The 20622-nt window shown below is 35.7% G+C and overlaps 1 protein-coding gene across 5 annotated transcripts in view; it reads right to left on the bottom strand.

Moving 5' to 3' along the window:
• Positions 1–20622, bottom strand: part of uba6 (ubiquitin like modifier activating enzyme 6) — a 107689-nt gene that overhangs the window by 30455 nt on the left and 56612 nt on the right. For 4 of the 5 annotated variants that reach the window (XM_006629887.3, XM_015345319.2, XM_015345323.2 and 1 more), the window contains 11 exons: positions 19889–19965; positions 18689–18755; positions 17255–17398; positions 15956–16023; positions 14645–14723; positions 13917–13997; positions 13394–13471; positions 10628–10809; positions 9708–9813; positions 3881–3970; positions 2100–2180 (listed from right to left, as the gene is read on the bottom strand). In XM_006629887.3, the coding sequence (XP_006629950.3) occupies positions 2100–2180; positions 3881–3970; positions 9708–9813; positions 10628–10809; positions 13394–13471; positions 13917–13997; positions 14645–14723; positions 15956–16023; positions 17255–17398; positions 18689–18755; positions 19889–19965 (1053 nt within the window). The remainder of the gene's footprint in view (positions 1–2099; positions 2181–3880; positions 3971–9707; positions 9814–10627; positions 10810–13393; positions 13472–13916; positions 13998–14644; positions 14724–15955; positions 16024–17254; positions 17399–18688; positions 18756–19888; positions 19966–20622) is intronic. The other variant, XM_015345322.2, reaches the window with a different exon arrangement.

Genomic DNA, 20622 nt, shown 5'->3' with positions numbered 1-20622 from the left:
AATGACTTGTATGTACTTGATATCTCTAATCAATCCACGGGTTCCAGCACAAAACGAAACTAAAACGCATATTTCGCGCTTCTTATTAGTTGCTCAAAAGTAATTTGACCGTATGAAATGCATAATATAAACCTAGAAACATATACGTGAGCAGTACTGAAGCACTGTAGTATCGGTGTTAAGACATACCTCTCAAATACTGTAAATCAAGTTAAAAATATCTCAAGACCGATTCTGGTCGTAATGAAACCATGTTTCGTGTATGTTTTCTTTTTCATCTTGAAATAACTCATTTCTAAATACCTTTTTTACTGTTAACATCTTGTAGCAACTTTGCGACAAAATATACACTCTGACAGTTCATCCTGCTACCAACATTAAATAAAACAAATCTTAAGATTTCTATATTTATGTCTTCATTTAGTGGTTTCATTCGAAGCTTACAATGTTTAGGGAGAAATGGAATACTGGTGTGTATTTTTTTCTTTAAAGTACCGAGACCAGCCATATACTGTATGTTTATGTTAAGATTTCCCTTCAGTGGTAAAATTAGATATGAATATTCAATACTTAAACGGGCACAGTTAAGACATTAAATATACATATACATATTGTATACAGTACAGTTTCCATACGGTAATATGTTTATGTTACGCGATTAAAAAATAAATAAATAAAACTGAAAGGTCCAGCACCAGCTGGATTCGAACACACAACCTGCCAGTTGGTAGTCACGCACCTAGACCAGTAGGCTACAAGACAGCTCGCATAAGCAGGCAGGCGAAACAGCCCTACACAGCCCTGCCGCAGTACACGGATATAATCATACCGTTATTAAATTCTTGAGATACGCGATTCCATATTATATTCCCTTTTAATCAAATTCTAAAAGTATGCTTGTTGACTCCGGTATCACGTTAGTTAAAGACTTCGAAGCTTACAATGTTTAGGGAGAAATGGAATACTGGTGTGTATTTTTTTCTTTTCATGATAGGTGTCGCATTTTAAATCATTTTCGTAGTTAGAAATTATGAAACGCCCTGTTAAAAGCAAGGAAGTTTTTATGCCCGTTGAAGTAAAACAAAATGCCTGACAAAGTATGGCTTGGACAGATTCCAAGTGCTTGTACAAATGTGCTAAAGAAATTATACTTTGAGTATACAGCTTGTCCAAAGTCATCCAAGTTATGTTTAGACTTTTACTTTAGAATTTTAAAATGTGTATAACAGTATGTTAATTATTAAATTAATTAGATCAGTTCCACAACTTTTTTACAACAATACCAGCAAGTAAAGTTTTCTTATTAAGGATTTGTAGAAATGAATAAAACATTATATCTTTTTATGAAGTTACCATGTCAAAATAACTGAGTTAAAGACTTTCATGCATAAAATGTGTAGGAAGAAGGTGGAGTACCGTTGTGTACTTTTTATATTTAGCTACCACTACCATCTACCTTATGTATATTAGGTTTATATTATGTATGAGACCGTATGGCTTTAAAGCCACTACAGTACAGTATGTGTGAAATATATTTTTCATAATCAAAACTGATTACTTAGTGCAGAAATTTGCATTACATTAGGTACATTAAGTATATCTTACATTATACTTCTGTTTTTATTTTCAGCTACCAAAAGTTCCCTTTAAATGTTAAATTCCATATTAATATTGCATATTAAGCAGATTTAAACATGCACATTAAAGAGATTAAATGAAGCAATCATTTCACTGACATCTAACACAGCACAAATGCCATCATCTTTGGCCAGTGAATTGCATAACTCAACTTGCCGGGTTACAGGTTACACATTTGGAAGACGTACAGCATGTTCTTAGTGGCTGCATCTGTAAAAAGCTATAGAAAACTGTTTTATACAGCTCACACTTTATTTGCATAAAAACCAGGTGCTTTTTCTTTCTTACTTCTCCTTACACCAGGCACACAAGTGTTTTTTCTTTAAATGCAGAACACATAAAACTCTTATGTATTCAAGAAACACAAATATTTTTTCTGATTATTTACCAAGTACTTCTATAATTGCAAGTAACACTAAATTTTCTATAGCTTAATGTTATGGTTTCAATGTTCTTCTTACCTGTAATACTTCTTCTACAGATGAATATGTCTGCCAAAATTTGTTGTAGATTGAAGGCTTGTGTGTAAAAGCACTTTCAAACTGCACAGAGAAAATGGGCTTTAGTTAGAAGCTCTTTTAACAATGAGGCTTAGGTAGTGGACAAAAATTCAAACAACAATATAAAGTCATTTCATGAGGCATCACTACATGTGGCCAGTACAGCCTATAGGTATACAGTCTACTAATGTCTGGAATTCTGTACGGGGGTTGCAACACTGTTGTTCCATGGGCAATTCATGCCAAGTTCAAAGAAGTGTCAAGTATCATTACAGGATATCCCATAAATACTTGTTTGGGTTCTGTTGTGTTCTTTAAACATGACAACCAATCTGAAGACTTGCATAGGTAACCCTTTTGTTCAGGTAGAAATAAAAAGTGCAGTCCATGCAGAAAAAAACAGATGTTTGAAAGTCATAATTATTTTATTTAAATCAACTACATGTGTCTTAGATACAAAACAAGAATTATAAATCATATAATAGCTTCTCTGGTGTAAAATCTCCTGAAGACAGCTAAAGAGCTAAAGAAAACAAAAGGGAAAGGCATAAAGCAGCCAAAGTTGTTCACCAAAGGTTTAAATTACTTTATCTACCCTAACTCAGAACTTAAATGGGTCTTAGCCTAAACCCTACCCACTGGCATGCAAAAAGTTCAGGAAATTATTTTAAATTGGTGTCTGGCATATTAGACTCTTGCATTAGACAAACAAGCAAGCACTGCTCACCATTTTTTTCTTTTTAGGATTTTTATTCATGGGATTCAGAGATAAATACTTAAATATTTGACCATGGTAATGTGAAAATAAAAATCACAGCATCACAGATCACACATGCTTTGTGGATTTGGATAATGTCATCCTGGAAGACATCACTCCCAGCAGAAAAGAACTGTTACAACATGGGGTGAACATGATCACTCAGAGTAGTGCCATAGAGTAGCGATTAGCATTGACTTTAATTTCTAAGGAATGAGTACACTCACACCACACCAGGAAAATGCCCTCAAAACACTGCAGAACAACCATAACCCTTCACTTTCGGAGCCCAGCTCTCAAAACTGTAAAGTTTTTTATGATACAAAACAGTTGTAGGTTTGTTAGAACATAGTGAACAATCAATTAGGTAGCTGCGTCAGCATGCGTAGGCTGCAAAGTAATAAGTAAAGGTTTATTCCATGCAGAAAAGAGAAGAAACCTGAGGAAGACTCCACAGCTGAAATGCTGTGTCTCTTTTCATCATGGAATAAACTTTTACTTGTTGCATGGTGAAGAATAATTATTCTTCATTATCATTATCACATTTCTCCACGCTCAGCAGTTCACTGCCTCTGCTTTTAGCATCAGCTGACATGCGAATTTGCATTGCCAGGTGTGAAAAGCATTATGTGGACTGTAACCTGACTGTAAACTCCACTCTGCGTAGTTCTCAGAGGACTGTTTGAGGACACTGGCTGCTCTCACAGCAGGTTGAAATCTGTAGTTGATTAGTTGATTATAATTACAATAGTAATCCCTCTTTTAACATCACTGAGCTTTGCTCTTGTAGCCATGCTAGGTAACCATTATCTGTCCCAGCCTTTTTATATATCATCCTAAGCATGCTGGTATATAATTTGTTTAGTTAGCAAATAAGCCACACTTGTGTGGAAGATCTTGCTTTCATTATTCATTTACCTAGCTATTTCCATTTTTGTTCACTACCTGTAGCCCTTTAAAACACCATGTGAGGGGAGAAGCTCACCTTGTCTCTTGCCCACTGTATTGTGTGTTCTATGACTGCAGGAAAGGATTTCAATGTACAGAATGGTACCTCTTCTTCAGGAGGATCTCGCTGAAAATAAAATCATTAAATAACTTTCACAAAAATAAAATATTTTACAAATTTCATAAACATAACACATTTTGTTAATAATAATCACAAACCTCCCTTTTCAGAAGCTAAGGTACTTATCTGAAAAATCTCTAAGCTAAACATACTTAGAAATGTGAGAATTAGCTTTATCATGACCTCAACAATAATGTAGAAGGAACTGTGTGGAGCTCCATCAGTACAGAGGCTACAGAGGAGCTCAAGGTCAAGCTGTAGGGTTTTCTCCAGGCATAAAAAGAGAGAGCCTGAGGGCATAAATATGAGGAAAATAGGTGGGCAGGAAAAATGAAAGAAAACAAAAGAGATTAATTATCAGGGGAAGTGTTGATTTGTAAATGAAAAGATTGAAAATTAGATCAGTTGATTACAGACCATGGGATGGGGGGGGGGAGGATAAAAATCAGGATGTCCTCCTTTCACAGAAATTGTTTAATCCTACTGAAAGCCACAAACACATTAACGTGCTCTTGATTGGGAGCAGTAAGACTCTGAAAGTGAAGGAAACTATATGGATCCAAACATACAGAAAACTACAGATGAAAAAGGCCATAGAACAAATATAGAAAAAGAACAAAGCTAAAGGAAGTAACAAATTTTACTGAGAAAAAGTCTGATTCATTCCGGAATGATGAATCTATTTCTGGCAGTGGCTCATTCAGTGGGTTTGACAATGGATTTGTCTTTATAGGTAGGATTTGGAGAAGGAGGGTAAGAGGGGTTGTTTTGTTCTAGTTTCTGATTGCTTGTTTTAAAAAAAAAGAAATATTAAAAAAAGAAACCGAGGCAGACCTTTGCAGAGATAAAAACTACAAAGACATAAAAATCACACTTGATTCTGTGAAGTAAGAAGAGTGGTCATTAGCTGATTTATATTGTTACAGCCTTAGGTGACTGAGAAGTGTCTCTTAGATTTTAGATAAAGTTTGTGACATTCGAAAGAGTAAACACTTCTAACTGCAAAGCAGAGAGGATGTTTGCTGAGGTCTGGGGAGTCCCTGGAGTAGAAACAATTTTAAGGTTTACCTTAGTATACTAAGGTAAGTTGTGGGTTAATGATTGTCAAGGAGCAGTACAGACACACACAGTATAAGATCACATTAAGAACACAGAAGAAGAGGAGAAGGAAGAAGAAAAAGAAGAAGCTGGAAGAGAAGAGACAAGAGTCCAGAGGAGTTGGAACTTGAAGATTGTGCCAGTCAAGAGCCCCTACTTATGATCATCCAAACAAAACCTGACCTGAGCTAAGTATCTGAACCTTGTTAGAGAGAGCATACTGTTATGTTTTTGTAGGGAACTTGGGTTTCCTGGATAAGAGAGCATTTTTATGGCTCCCAGTCTGGGGTTTTCTGGGTGACCAGAATGTTAGGCCTCTGAAACACCTTGTTTGTAAGTACTGTACATAGAGTAACTGGTGTGCTGTATGTTTTGTTGTGCGTAGTGTAGTTTGTGTCTTGTCATTGTAATAAATATTTGTTTAACCAAGTGTGCCCGGATTATTACTCCTTTCAACAAAGCTGTCCAGAGAATGAAGAATTCAGGTGACTCTAATTATACCAACCACTTGGGTATATCGTTAGAAATCGCTTACAAGTTGGGGGTTATGAATAGTTATTTCACTTATTGACTAAACCGCTCAGTCAAATGATTTTCACCATTTTTTAACCCCCAATTTGTAACAAGAGATTTCTATAGTGTCCATTCCATAAAGCAGAGACATTGTTTAAAAGATAAAATCAAAATCATTTATTACAATGTGCTTTAAGAATGATTCAGAATATTTTAACATAAATGGTATGATAAAACAGACCTTTCCAAGCTCACAGTCCAACATTTTACCTTGAGCCAGTCTTCTTCCCCTTTCCCTAATTTAAGTGGCAGGATAAATCCCGTAAGGAATGAAATGCGACTAGATGAGCATAATGCCCTCTAAGTGATCCTTAGAATGTCAGAAAGATCACGCTTGTGTTTGAGAAGCTGGCCTCAAAGGTCCAGTTTCTGTGTATTTTCGCCCGGACAAGTCAATTCCTCTTATCTTGCACTGTTAACAATGGTTTCTTTGCAGCAATTCTTCCTGGTAGGTCAGCTTCACGCAACCTCCTCTGAACAGTTGATGTCAAAACATCTGTACTTCTAGTTGCATTGAGTTCAGCTTGTATTTCGGGGCAGTTATTTGCCAGTTTTGCAGACTTGTGGCTCTAATGAATGTATTCTCTGATTCTGAGGTCACCTTTGGCCTGCCTGATCTTTTTAGTTCTATACAGTATATAGACTGGTACTGTATATTTACAAGTGATGCAGTGAGTTCTGATGCAAGGGAAAGTGCCTGGTGTGGATGATTGCTGAGGACAGTCAAGGGTGCGGTGAACAAGGTTATGCAGACTAGGTGTTTGGCGATATGAGATGGTGGGGCGGTCAGAAAAAAGGGTACCAGTGGAGGGATCATCCCGTAAGATGGGGAAGTTGTCATTGATGGTCCTGGGGATAGAAATGGTGGTAGGAAAGCACCAATTGAATGTATTTGTGAGGCCAGGAGTTCCTAATTGAGTTGATGACTCAAGGGTGTTTTTGGCTTGGGAAAGGGCCCTGTCAAAAACATGGGTGGGGCATTCTCTGTTAATGAAAAAAGAGTGCATTTTGAGGGCTTGGTTTTGGAAATCCATGTCATCACTCCAAAGTTGTTGGGTTTCCTCTGTCTCTCACAACCGAAGAAGGTTCCACATCCTGTTTCTTTTCTTGTTTTCAGCATAAAATACATCTTTACTTTTTCCCTTGCATTCAAAACTTGCCTAAAAACAGGTAAAAGTTAACTCTACTTTTACCTGTTATGACTGTTTGACCTGTTCAAACTGCACAGCAAAACCCTGTAACGTGGAAAAAAATCTACAACCAACCGCGTTACATGTTTGGCTGGTCAAAATGGCAGACAGGTGGCACTTGTGGTGCATTAGTTCTTTGTGAAACAATTACTTCTTTAAATCTCTCTCCTGCATATGTTTAAATACACTTAATATGATATATTAATAAGGAAATTTACAACTAAAGGGAAAGTTGGTAGGTGAGCATAAAACAAGAGCACAACATATCTGAACATCATAAACTATATTAATTTTGAAATATAAATATGTAATAAAAACTGTATATGGCTGGTAGTGGTAGTTTAAATAAAAAATACAAAACAGTATCCCACTTTCTTTATAAATATTTTATGCATCAGAGTCTTTCACACAGTCACTTACTGTGGTTATTTTGGAAAAGTTTTGATGTGCTGCTCCTGACAATATTAAGTTTATATTTTTTATAAAAAGCTTTATAAAAGCTATAATGTTTTAACCAAGTATTAATGAATACTTGTTCTCGTTATCGCACAAAAAATGTATACTGTTTTGAATCTGCTTAATAGGGAATATAAAATGGAATCATATATCTAAAGAAATGAATAATGAATAATTTAAGGATCTCAATGTCACATATTTTTATAGTTCAAAGTATTACCGTATTCAATTTTCTTTGTAAACATCTGCATTGACTTCTTGGACTTGCTAGCAATTATGTTGGAAACATTTCAAACTGTTTCAGCAATCTCACCGAGCACCTGATTGGTATGCTGGATTAGGTGCCTGCCTATTAACCGGGAGGTCAGTGTTCAAATCCCAGTCAAGGCATGTGATTTTCTTGCAACAAGAAACACCATTTGAAAATAATAAAGTAGTGAATATTATGTACAATATATTATTTTTTTACTGTATAGTTTTAAACAGCTTGTGAGAAATAATAATAATAATAATAATAATAATAATAATAATAAACTTTATTTTATATAGCGCCTTTAAAGGTGGCTTCTCAAAGCGCTTTACAGGATGACAATAACAATAAATAAGAAGACTACAACAATAAATAAGAAAATTTCACAAGACAGGACACAATTATAATTACAACAATACAACAATAACAATAGAGGAGACCGTGGAAGATGGTATTAAGAAGAGCAGAGGGGTGAAGAATGGAACCAGTTAAGTAAAGGCTTTTCTGAAAAGGAGGGTTTTGAGTCTGGATTTGAAGGAGTTTAGAGAAGGTGACTCTCTAATATCCTTGGGCAAGGAGTTCCAGAGCTTGGGGGCATAGCAGGAGAAGGCCCTGTCGCCCATACAATGTAGACGGGCTTGGGGGACAGTAAGGAGGGCAGAATTTGAAGAGCGGAGGTTGCGAGGTGGGGAGTAGGGCGATAAAAGTTCAGACAGGTATTGAGGTGCCAAGCCATGTAAAGCCTTGTAGGTGAGCATGAGGATTTTAAAGTCTACGCGGAATTTGACCGGAAGCCAGTGCAAGGACTCCAGGATAGGAGTAATGTGAAAATACATTTATTTGTACTGTACCAAAGTGTACCTCGGTCACAGCACTTTACAGTACATACTATGACAGCTTCATTTCATTGTCAATTGCAACAGTATAAGCAGCAATTTAGTTAAAAGGAAAATGTCAAAACATTTCCAAAATAACCATAAGACGTTTTGTATATTACTTCATAGAAAAAGTTAATGTAAAACACATTATTTATTACTGTGTTTATTTCATTTTAGGGTTTTATATTTACTTTTATAATGTAGAGACCCCATTATTCCTAAGGGGCAAGCAGATTCGAAGACCTTTTCATACTATTTTTTACTTATTTTTGATTTGTGATATGCAAACGCATATTTAATTAAATGCTTGTATTGATTCACAATCTGACAATGCAAGACAGAACAAAAACATTCGTAAAATCACACTCCCGAATGTCCCACACTGCACTCAACAATCTTTGGAAGAACAAGAAAAAGTCTGTTAATAAAATAATTGCAACTTTGTTCAGTCAGCTCTTCCTCCCAGAACTTGTTAATCGCTCTGATGAGTTCTTCCTGTCGGTTTTGCCTTTTTTCAAATATAGTCTTTCAGTGAATGACAGACCATCTTTGGATTTAAATCTGGGGATTCAGCTCTAGTTTTCACCCAGTTTACTCGTGATTTTTTCTCATAATCTTTGCTTTATCGTTTATACAGTACGCCTATTCCAGGGACAACATTTCATTGTCATTAACTACGCTGAGAGAGCATGCAGATTCCAACACACTTCACGACAGCTGAAGTGTGCAATAACCTGCTTTTATGAAGTACAGTATGTAATCTTTATAATGTAAGAACAAGCACGTTATTACCACAACGTACTGTAAGTTACCAAGTTAAAGTCTTTGATGCATCATTAAAATATTTATGAAGAAGGTTGAGGGTTGTGTACTTCTGTCCAACTGAGCAATCTTGCTTTTATAAAAATACCTTTCAAAGTTAATTTTTAACATGCTGTAATACACTTAAAATTATTAAAATTTACACCGCAAATTCTGTAATTGGAAAAAAGATTATCCCTCAGCATTAACTGGGATTTGAAACCGGGCGTTTTCTGGCAACAGCCCAGATGTTGCACATGAGACTAAGTTTTCCAACTGGTGGTTTTGCAAGTTATTTCACCATATTTAAAAAAACATGCAGTATGATGTGGTACATGCAACGCGGTTAACCGCCACATCCCTCGCATTTTGAATGGTTGGATCTGTACCACATTTTAGCTGTCAAGCCATCTTCATGTGTCTTTTTTTAGTGTGGAATTAACCATTAGTTATTAAGATACATGGATGCAGTTCCCTGCTCAAATGTCAATACTTACATGGCTATTATAAGACTCTGTCATGTCTGGTACAATGACTTCTGTGTGTCCCTTTGTTCCCATGGTCCCTGAATCCAGGAGTGGCTTCCGGTTTGATAAACATCGGCTATAAAGAAAAAAAGAGCATGTACAGTACTGTGAGCTTGGCTATTTTAGAATATGAATATGGTATGAGGTTTGCTCTTTCTTGTTTTAATGGTTCATTACTTAAAATTGTAAGCAATAAATATGTTGCTATATTCACAAAAAAAGTCTATACAATACTGCTACTCGAGAGATATAATATAATACCAAACTACGGCTATATACAGCTACAGTTGCCGATTACAGCTTTTCATGACATATAGTTATTAAAGTTTTTTATGCGCTTGTTACTCTGTACAGTATTAATATTGTTTTAAGTTTTACAGAATTTGTTTATTTATTAAAATAAACCTTTTTTTTTGCTACTTTTACACTATGACAAAATGTTCTTTCAGACAAGAGGTCACGGTGCTAATCATTTTGATACAGTAGGGATTTGTAATAGAGTAGTAGGGTAAACATCCATAGCACATACTATACTGTAGTTTCACAACTACTTGTGTTCTAATGACAGTCAAACATAGAATGGGAAGAGTTGGAAGTTCAAAGCAGTATTAGCAGGATACCACTATATCACAATTCTGCCTCATAAAATCAATCAATACAATGCATAAACAGGAGCAATACAAATTCAATAAAATGTAAAGAAACCAGCACAGGAAACATTCAAGTGAACTATTATCCAAATAATGCCAACACATCAGAATTTTGATTCACTTCAATCTTTCTCATGATCATAACGAAATATCTTGATTATATGGATACAAAGAATGTTAGCTGACAGAAAAAATCCTCCTTGTCCTGGAGGTGGAGAGTACTCAATACATATGGTTTACCTGTCCACATATCTTCTTGCCTCCACGTTATCTAGTGCTGTCACTACAACATCTATTCTGTTGTAGAATTCATCACTGTAAATACTTTCAGTCGCAGGACACACTTTGTTGAGATGAGCATTGATTTTTAACTGTGGGTTAATATCCAATGTTGCTGTTGCAGCAGTGGAGCTTTTAGGATACTGCAGAAACACAAGAGAAAACAAGCTGAATTTGGATTGCTTTTGAAATCATTAGAATTTCACAAAATTCAGACTGAAATTCGGATTCTGCTGTTTTTTGTTTCTCAAACTCATACATTCTAAACTACTAGAGCTAGTAGTGAGAACAGTGCCTCAACCTTAGAAATATTATTTTCTGATTTAAAGACAACTTAAAACCATGTGTTTTTAGGATGATTACCAGTTTGAGAGACACCCATTCACTTATACCTGTACAAGAAGACTGTATGAGAGTGAAGAATGAAGTGTTATTTTTGTGCTTTTACAATACAAACATCCTGTTTGTTCAGAGCTTGAACAACACAATGATTTATTAAAAGCAAATTTCCTAACAAATAATGTTTCTACAGCAATGTTCTCCAATCTAATGTTACTACTACCAGTATTATTTACTACTACTGACTAGCCTATACCAGGGTCTTGGTCTTGCTTGTCTGCCATTATGAGTACCAATGGATCCTTCTACAGCGTCATCCTTTGCCTACAACTCATTCTACAGGTATGCAAATTGTATTGGGTGTTTTAGCTGAACTGTGGCTGGATTTTTCTTTCATGGTCCTGTGGCTTTGCTGCTTTGGGAGACTTTTTTTCCCTCCCTTAGTCTCCTTTACCATAAGTGAAGAGCTGTGCTAACTCTACAACCACAGATCCAGGCCTTGGTGACATCCTGTGCATCACTGGACTTAAGGAGAAAGTTTTTGTGTAGAAACCTTTGAGATTAGTAATAACAGTATTTCCCCTTATGGAATAATTTCTGAGTTCCTGTACTGTGGCATGATCTGTAGGAGCTAGGCCTTACTAAGGACACCTCTATTTTTAACTAGTGGATTTATGCATACTCTATCTTTTCAGTTAGCCACAGGGTCTTGAAGCCCTGACATACCAAACCCTCTTCAAAATACACAAAACCATAACTCCTTCTTCTCTCCCTAGTTCTTTGAAATAATTAATTTCTGACACAATTTATCAATGCAGCAATCAGTTTTTCTACTATGTTCCTCTACCCCCAGATCCTAGCTATTCAGTTTGGCTTTTCCTAATTGAGAAAAGGGTACCCATGGAAAGAATGCTCATTAGAGATGGCTAGATGAGACTGTAGGGAGAGCTAGTTTTGCTTCTCCATATACATCTAACAACTATCAAAACTTCCCATGCCTATAAGGACATTCCTACTAACGTCTGGGAAAATATCATACACCTTAAACAGTGGAATATTAATTGGGAGGGCAAAATATGCTTCTCTCCACATAGTTTTCCTTTTTGTACAAATAACCACATGTGAAAAACTGGTCGAACCACATAAGTCAACAGGTAAGCACTGACATTACGTTGTTAACATCCACCATCCAAACAAACTGTCCTTATCAAGACATTGACCTAACCCAATAAGGAACAGTACTAAGTGATATCCACTGCACCCTCAAAAAGAATGCCCGCACCATTTTCAAACAGAAGACCAGAATTAGATGAGCGAATGTTGCTGAAGGGGGTAGAACGATAGTTTTTCAGACAGGCACAGCAGCGCCAAGCCACGCAGAGCTTTGTAAGTAAGCGTTAGTATTTTAGAAATGAAACAAACCCTGAGAGAAAGCCAGTGCAAGGACTCCAGGATAGTAGTAATATGATCACTTGCACTAGACCTGGTCAGCATTTTGGCTGCCAAATTCTGGACATACTGTAGTTTGTTCAATGTGGATTTAGATACCACTGTGAGTAGGGCTTTGCAGTAGTTAATATGAGGAAAAAAAGGTGTTGATTAGCTTTTCATCAACAACATAGGATGCAGTCTGGCGAACTTTCATATGTTTTGACAATATGTTGCAATTGTCAATTGTCAAGCCTGGATCAAATGTCACCCCTAGTTCTTCAATTTTGATTGAAACTCAAGTAAATTACCATGTACAGATAGGGTTACTGCATTTGTTTTACATAGTTGACAGGAGTGTCAAGAAGCAAGATTTCAGTTTTTGTTCAGATTAAATAAATTTTAAGTCATCCATGTAATTATGTCAGAGATGCAATTAGAATGAGCAGAGACAGCTACATCAGTGTCAGGTTTGGAATGTACTGAGACACATTTAAAACACAACAAACACTTTTGCGTCGAAAAATCATTTTTTTCCAGTTTTAATGCCTGTCAGTTTATAACTGTCATTAACCTCAACAGTTTCCTGTTATTAACATGTGATCAATTTTGATACGGAACGTAAACCATCAGCAAACTGAGTGCTGGTTAGGAAAGGAATAACACAAGCTCTTCTCTTTTAATTGGCTTTCTCTTCTCAAGCCTTCATTTATGTCTGCATGGCTGCTATATTTTCAGTTAAACCACTCTCAATCATGTGAAACATGAACCTTTTTTCCCCAATTTTCTTCACAAGACCCCTTTACTAGTAAACCACACTTATATTTCTTTGCCACAGAGGTGGCAGAGTGAAGATTCAATAATTATTAAACCTTAATTTATATTCAGGTGTATTCACTCCACAATTCAGATGTAAGAAAACAAGTGCATGTTGCTTTTGTGAACAGATATCAAAATTACCTGTATATGATGCGGTCTGAAAAGAAACTGCCTGTTCAGGTTTGACTTTTCAATTAAATCTGGATCTGTAATAAACAGCTGAACAATAAACAATTATAGCATTAACAAAGAACCTTTTTCAAAACCATGGCTTACCATCTAATAAAAGACATGCTTTTATGTACTGCACCTGAGTGACTAATGAGAAACACTTTTCATTATACTATGCACCTAAGTTTATTGACAATAAAGTTGAACTGAATTGAGTTTATCAACTATAAATACCTCAAAAAGATTTTATCTGAAGATCATCTCCTCCTTGAAGATTCTTCTGCAAAATGTAATCTAAATCTAAAATACATTAACTATTTGGTAAGGTCTGAAGTATTAGATCTTAATGGTATTTTAAATAAAATAAGATTTCAATAGCATCAATGGTTCTTTGGAGTGCCCTAAATATATACTATTTCCAGATACTTCCACACCAGAACTGACTGGAGGACCCATCTGTTTTCAGAAAAAAAGACCCCAGTCCCCTTCACACCTCTCCAGAACTGCTGGCAACACCGGCACCAAGAAGAGCAAAGTTCTTCAGCATTTCACAGCCAATTGCACCACAGCCCACCTGAAAGACCGGACATAGGAAATTTTGCTAAAGACTGATCAACAGAACTTAACAGTGCATTTGCTTGGGATTCTTATGAAGCAACCCTCCTAAGTAACCCACTTTCTAAAGAATGGCTAAACAGCATTATTTTTCACACTCCCTACAAACAGAATATAAGTGCAAAACCTAATAAGAATATATTTTTTAAAAAGACAGGATTAACACTTCCATGGAAAACTGACTTTCTAAATCAAGTAAAGAATTGCAAGTAGATAAAGAAACATACTGTAAATGACTAAGGCTGACATAATATTGTGAAGAGTATAGCCTCACCAAATGTACTGAAGAAGTAATCATTTCAGTTCCAGTATTGCTATTCTTTGTTTCTGCCCAGGTAACTCCTTGCTCTCAATTTGCAAAATAAAAACTACGTTTAAACACTACAGCTGTGTATCTAGGATGGTACGTGAAGATGTGCTTTGTGCATGCTGATTATTATTGGCTCTGCTGTATATTTGTATTGTACGAGTCTTTTAATTGTATGAGCTCAGCAAACCAAATTCTATGCAACTAGTTGTTATGCCAAGTAAGTAATAATATATTAAGTATTAAAGTACTAATATAAAGTAATTAAACTTATTTCCATCCTAATGCACAATACTTACCAAAAATGTTCTCAATCTATGCAGTTTTTGGCACATGGTTTCTCCAATGCAAGCACGCAAGGCATCATATCGATCTCCTCTGCCCAAAAAGTAACAGGCCCCAATCATAAATTGGATTTTTGACAATCTGATACAGCTTGTGCTGTTTCTTGTTTGTATGCAATGTCTGTTACTGGTATTTCATTAAGATCAGTCTGAGTAATGCTGAAACAAAAATATATGCAAATAAACTAAAAAAAACCTTTGCTATCCTTTTGCACATCGTAAGAAAGAGTCTTTGTAAATCCAAACAAAAAACATACATGCATGTACAGAAGATCAGAAGCACTCTTGGGGTCATTTACTGTCTATCATGCATTGTGAATGAATTGCAGGGCAGATTTTCTAGACATTTGCTGAAACAGTGCAGACCACAGAAGAAATGTAGAATGGTTCTGACACATTCAGAGTTTTGGACCAAGTATGATAACTGATGACATTCCCAAGCATACTGGGTAAATCAAAGAGACTCACTGGCCACATAATTAGGGAAAGGAATAAAAGAAGAAACTGTTACACATACAGAACAGACCTTCTAGTTAATTTATCAGAAAGCCAGTATCCAAGGCTTTTGTGTCATGTGCTGTATAACATTTAACCAGGCACGTAGCCTTACCACAGTTTCACGACTTCTGAAGTTTCTGAATTTCACTGAGTGTATGGAGATGTATTATACCACATCAAAGTGATAGCTAATATGGAGCTATTGTAAAATTATTTTAAAAACTACTTCCTGAAATTAACAACATTTCTGCTGAAAATGAATTGTTTCAGAGCTCAAATGGAAATGGTACCTAGACTTTTTGACTGAATTCATCTATACCTATAAGGCAATGGGAAAACCGATATACAATAAATATTTACCTATTTATACCTATATACCAATTAAATATTTACCGCTGTTGTTGTTGACTTTCATTCTACCATGAGAAATATCCAAATATTAAAATATAATCTTAAAATGTCCACCATCTTTAGCAGTACATCTGTATGTGTGCAAACCTTCCCAAGAATGAAATTGCTTAAATATTGGATGAGGTCTGGAAGCAGAGATAATTTAAATATTTTCTAAAACTGGCCTGCTCCTGATCACACAGCAGCAAACCTAAGAGATTTGGCCATACCTAGAATTTCAACACTTCAAGGTTTAGGGTGTGAGAGAAGTCTTCTATGGGGCAAATCTTTCAACAGTGTTTTGTGAAATCAGACAAAAAAAGAATAAATATATGTGATAAATATGGAAGACAGACATATTTTAAAATAATAGCTCACTTGGGGTGGAACTCATCTAAAGAAAGAGAATCCAGGACTTTCACCACTTCAACAGCATCCAGATAGAACTGCAGACCCAGGAAAAGGAAAAAATTAAATCAAAATGGAGACAAAAGGGAAAAAGATTGTGGGGAAAAAAACATAGTAAAAATGAAGCTTACTGCTGTTATCTATACCGAAGTGTATGACAAAGCCAGGCTATACTGAATTTCCTAAATATATAAGTAGTCTATTTTAAGAAAAGAATATCTAAATCTGATTGGGAAATCATATGGCATGTGCATAGATCAGTAAACTAGTCTGATTCATGAATACAATCAAAGTCGTGGGATCAGTTTTAGATACACAATACTCCACATTGTTGTTTACATCCTCCAATTGTTTCCCGTTTGCTGATGTCTTAGATTTAGGTTGATTAGATCATGGATATGTACGTTCTGCATTTGTGGTGTTAATTTTCTGTTACGTTATGTACATTTAACCTTGCCTATTCTTTCCTATTTAAAAAACAAAACTCTGCTAATTATGAAACAAAGCAATCTGATCTAAGTAGAGCATCTTTTTGTCAACTGTACTGTATAATACTATATTAAGCATGAAGACATCTACAACAGATTTATAAAGTTATCAGGAAATAAAATACTGAATACATTAAAAAAATGTTTTTTATTCTCTGACAGCTCTGCTGATTAGGGAACAGTAGATTAGAGTAGTAAACCAATCTCGTGTGGCCCAAGCTTTGAGGAAGAATGTATTCTTCTGTCTCACTCTCTTCATCTGTTTTGTGTATCCTCTCAACCTTCTTTTCCTCTTTCTTCACTGTATTTCTCATCCTTTCTCTGTATTTATGCTGTGATCTATCACTACTGAATGTTTTCTTTCTTTCGTGATCCTAATGATTTACCATGAACTTAATGTGAGAAAATAATTAGAACCACCCTATGTTTCTACTACATTTTCACTAAATGTGTTGAATGTATTTAAGTTATTTATTACACGTCTTTACTCAACTCTAGTTATTAATATGTTTTGTACATTTCTCTATCGTCCACTATTCGATTCAATTTTGATCGTCATGACGTGTAGGTCCTTCACTATTGTGTTTTCTAAATTTGTTGACAAAAAATAGTTTGCACAAAGTAAAAACAGTATTGAAAACCTACGGTTTCTGTTGCTGTCCATCAATATCCTCAATGTCTATCTTCAAATAGAATTAGCAGTTCTAACTGGACAGTGTCTTTCTGGACCATTTGGGGAATGCTGGGAAGCAATGCTGGGCATGAGACAAGAAGGACCTACCCACTGCTGCAGGGGAGAGAACTTCCCTGTTAGTGCTTTCAGGACCTCCTGACTGGCTATCCCCCCCAGGGCAGCTGACAAAGGGGGAAGGGAGCCCCTTGCTGTGCGCGACAGCCATTTTACAAGCTCCTCATTGATGCTGGCCTAGCAACAGGAACATTACAAGCTATCAGATTTAGGACCTTTGTATTCTGCATATCCTAAAACTTCATGAATTCTAAATTATGAAAAATACCACTGGAACATAAGAAATGCTAAATACCTATGACTGACAGGGACCACTGTTTTATTCCAATAAAATAATATTATTAAATTATAATTTAAAATTATTTTACTTATTAAAACACTTATTTCACTAATTTAAACTGCACGATATTCTGATGGCACCTGATTTAGCTGAAATGCTGTCACATATTTCCAGATACAAATTTAAGAGTTGCTACTGTATATGACCTTCTTTACTCTTATTTTGCAACATTAAAAGTTTAGATATTCTGTTCAAAATCAAGTGGTAATATTAATACTAGTCCTATGAAGGAATAAGTCTCCGCTGAACCCTGTTTCCATCCAGGGTGAGGACATAGAGGGCGTACATTCCTACAAGTACTTAGGGGTACACCTGGATGATAAGCTGGAGTGGTCTGGTAACACTGATGCCCTGTACAAGAAAGGTCAGAGCCAACTATTTTCTTAGGAGACTCAGGTCCTTTGGTGTGTGTGTGGAACACTGCTACACATTTTTTATGAATCAGTGGTGGCGGCAGCCATCTTCTACACTGTGGTGTGCTGGGGCAGCAGCATCATGACAAAAGATGCAAATAGGCTCAATAAACTCATCAAGAAGGCTGGCACTGTGCTGGGGAGGAGCCTTGACCCCATGGAGGTGGTGGCTGAGAGGAGAATGCTGACCAAGCTCACAGCCATCATGAACAACACCTCTCATCCGCTTCATGGGACTGTTACTGAGCAGCAGAGCACATTTAGCAATAGACTGCTCCAGCTACGGTGTTCAAGGGAACGTTTCCGCAGGTCTTTCCTCCCGGCGGCTGTCAGGGTGTATAACGCTGCCCTAGGCTAGGACTTTTAGCCCTTCATTTGCTCCTCTATGGACAGCATGTTTACTCCATTGTACTTTTTGGACAATCAGTCTGTATAAACATATGCACATTTTGCACATATTTTATTGTTTTTACAGTAACTATGATCAGCACATTTTGCACACACCTATGTATTTATTTATTTTTATTTATCTTGTTTATCTTTTGTTTTATAACTATTCTGATGTCTGTTTTGCTTGTCTTGGGCTGGACTGCTGTAACACATCAATTTCCCTATGGGATTAATAAAGTATTATCTATCTATGAATACAGTCCAAAATGACAATGGATATACTACAGATGATAAATGTAATAAACTGTAATAAATAATACTTACTTTGTTCACTAATGATCTGTTCACTTCTTCTGTCAGCTTTATTAATACTTCAGCATCTTGAAGACTCCTAATACATACAGTTTTGAAGTTATTAATATCATGAGGCTCTGATGAACATTTAATAAATTAAATTTTTACATATTTATAAAGTAGAATTAAACATACAAATCAAACCTTGTTGGACTCTAGAATCCAACAAATACATTTTATTGTGGTACAATACGGAATCAAAATGTATTTAATTGGGATTTTTTGTCATTCATGAACACAAACTACTCTTATGTCAAACAGACAATCACAGGATCATATGATGATCATATATATGATCATTTATATCATATACAACAGTGACTAACTGTAATTCCTTGTATGGCATGATGTGGCATTCCTTGTTTGTAGGTAGTTTAAATAGTTTCATTCACTACCAAGTTAAACATTATAGCATCCCAGTGAAGCACACTAGATATGTGTGAGCAACATTTGGCAGTTTACACCAAAAAAAGTGCAACACAATTACTTATGTTGCATCCATGTGGAGCCCATGTCTGGAGACTTTAAAAAACAATATATTTCTGAAGTGCATGTATGCATGTAGTTATAAGATGATAATGTTATATAATCTAATGTTATATATTACATTAAGACTAACTCCTTTCATTGAAGTTCAGTCTTTCAAAAGTTGTTACTTCCTAAATAACCGCATTTTCACTTTGTAACATCTGTAGAACTCTTAGGTTATAAATTATAAGATCGTTACTCATTCATTTTCCTTTCAAGGCTACATCCATGATCAAAAGGCTGTTTTTCCTGGTGAGTACCATGGCCGCCCAAAGCAAATCTTAGAAACATAAGGTGCAAGGCAACACTACACCTAGGACAGCACATCCTAAACAGCTTGCCTTAGGAAGTTGGGATGCAGCAACTGGAGCAAACCCAAGCAAACAAATTATGAATACAACAAACCAGACAAGATGCAACCCCTGACATTGCAATTAGTGGTGCAACCAAAATTCATTTTTTTAATTATTGTGCTGCCAGGCAGACAGGGATTTTGGATCATGCCAAAAAGGTAGAACAGGACGGTCTCTGTTTCTAGGCTAGCCGATGTGAAGGATGAGGTATGACAATTTCATTGGAAGATTTTGAATGATAGTTTATACAATTTTTGTATAATAAGGATTTAGAAGACTGAAATTTTACCCGATGCCTGGCAACCTCTTATTCTTCTCTTGAAATGCGTCTAAGGCTATTAAAGCTGCATGTATCTGCAATGGTGCCTATTAAAACAAAGAGATGAAAAAAGTCACTCGGTGGTAGATGCTTTCTTCCCAAATATTGTTGTGTTAATAGAAGATGAATTAATACAGATTTATTCTGATATACTGCTTTATAGTGATATCTTTTGGAATTCCTGTTTATTTACACATTTGTTAAAAGAGGAAGTCCCCTTTTTGTTGTTGTTTCAACATAGTCTTTTTGGTAAAACATTTCATACTATTTGAAATCAGGAGAAAGTTCTAGTCAGCAAAGGAATATTTTGTGCTATTTGTGCAATTGTCTGTTTCTTTTTTATGACTTAGTTTGCTTTTATTCGTACAGAAACCTTTGTTTTCAACCTAACCTTATTCCTTAAAGCTATCTTCAGACAACTGCTTAGGATAAAATGTCAGTATATTTTGTCAGTTATATTTTCTTTACACAGATTAATTTAACTAACAATTCAAATATTGGTCTCTTCTTTTAGTTGAGTACTCATTTAGAAAGATTTCTTTGTGGACCCATTATTGTGAACCTTATTCAACTTTAAATCTTTTGAGACAAAGTAATTTATAACCAGAGACATTATCATAAAAGTACATTGTATCTGAAGAAACATAAACTAGGAAAAATGACACGAAAAATAAAAGGCTTTTGAGAGATCGTTAATAGACAAA

This window comes from Lepisosteus oculatus, chromosome 1, assembly GCF_040954835.1.
Source record: "Lepisosteus oculatus isolate fLepOcu1 chromosome 1, fLepOcu1.hap2, whole genome shotgun sequence".
Classification (NCBI taxonomy): domain Eukaryota; kingdom Metazoa; phylum Chordata; class Actinopteri; order Semionotiformes; family Lepisosteidae; genus Lepisosteus; species Lepisosteus oculatus.
This window is presented reverse-complemented; position numbering and strand designations above follow the sequence as displayed.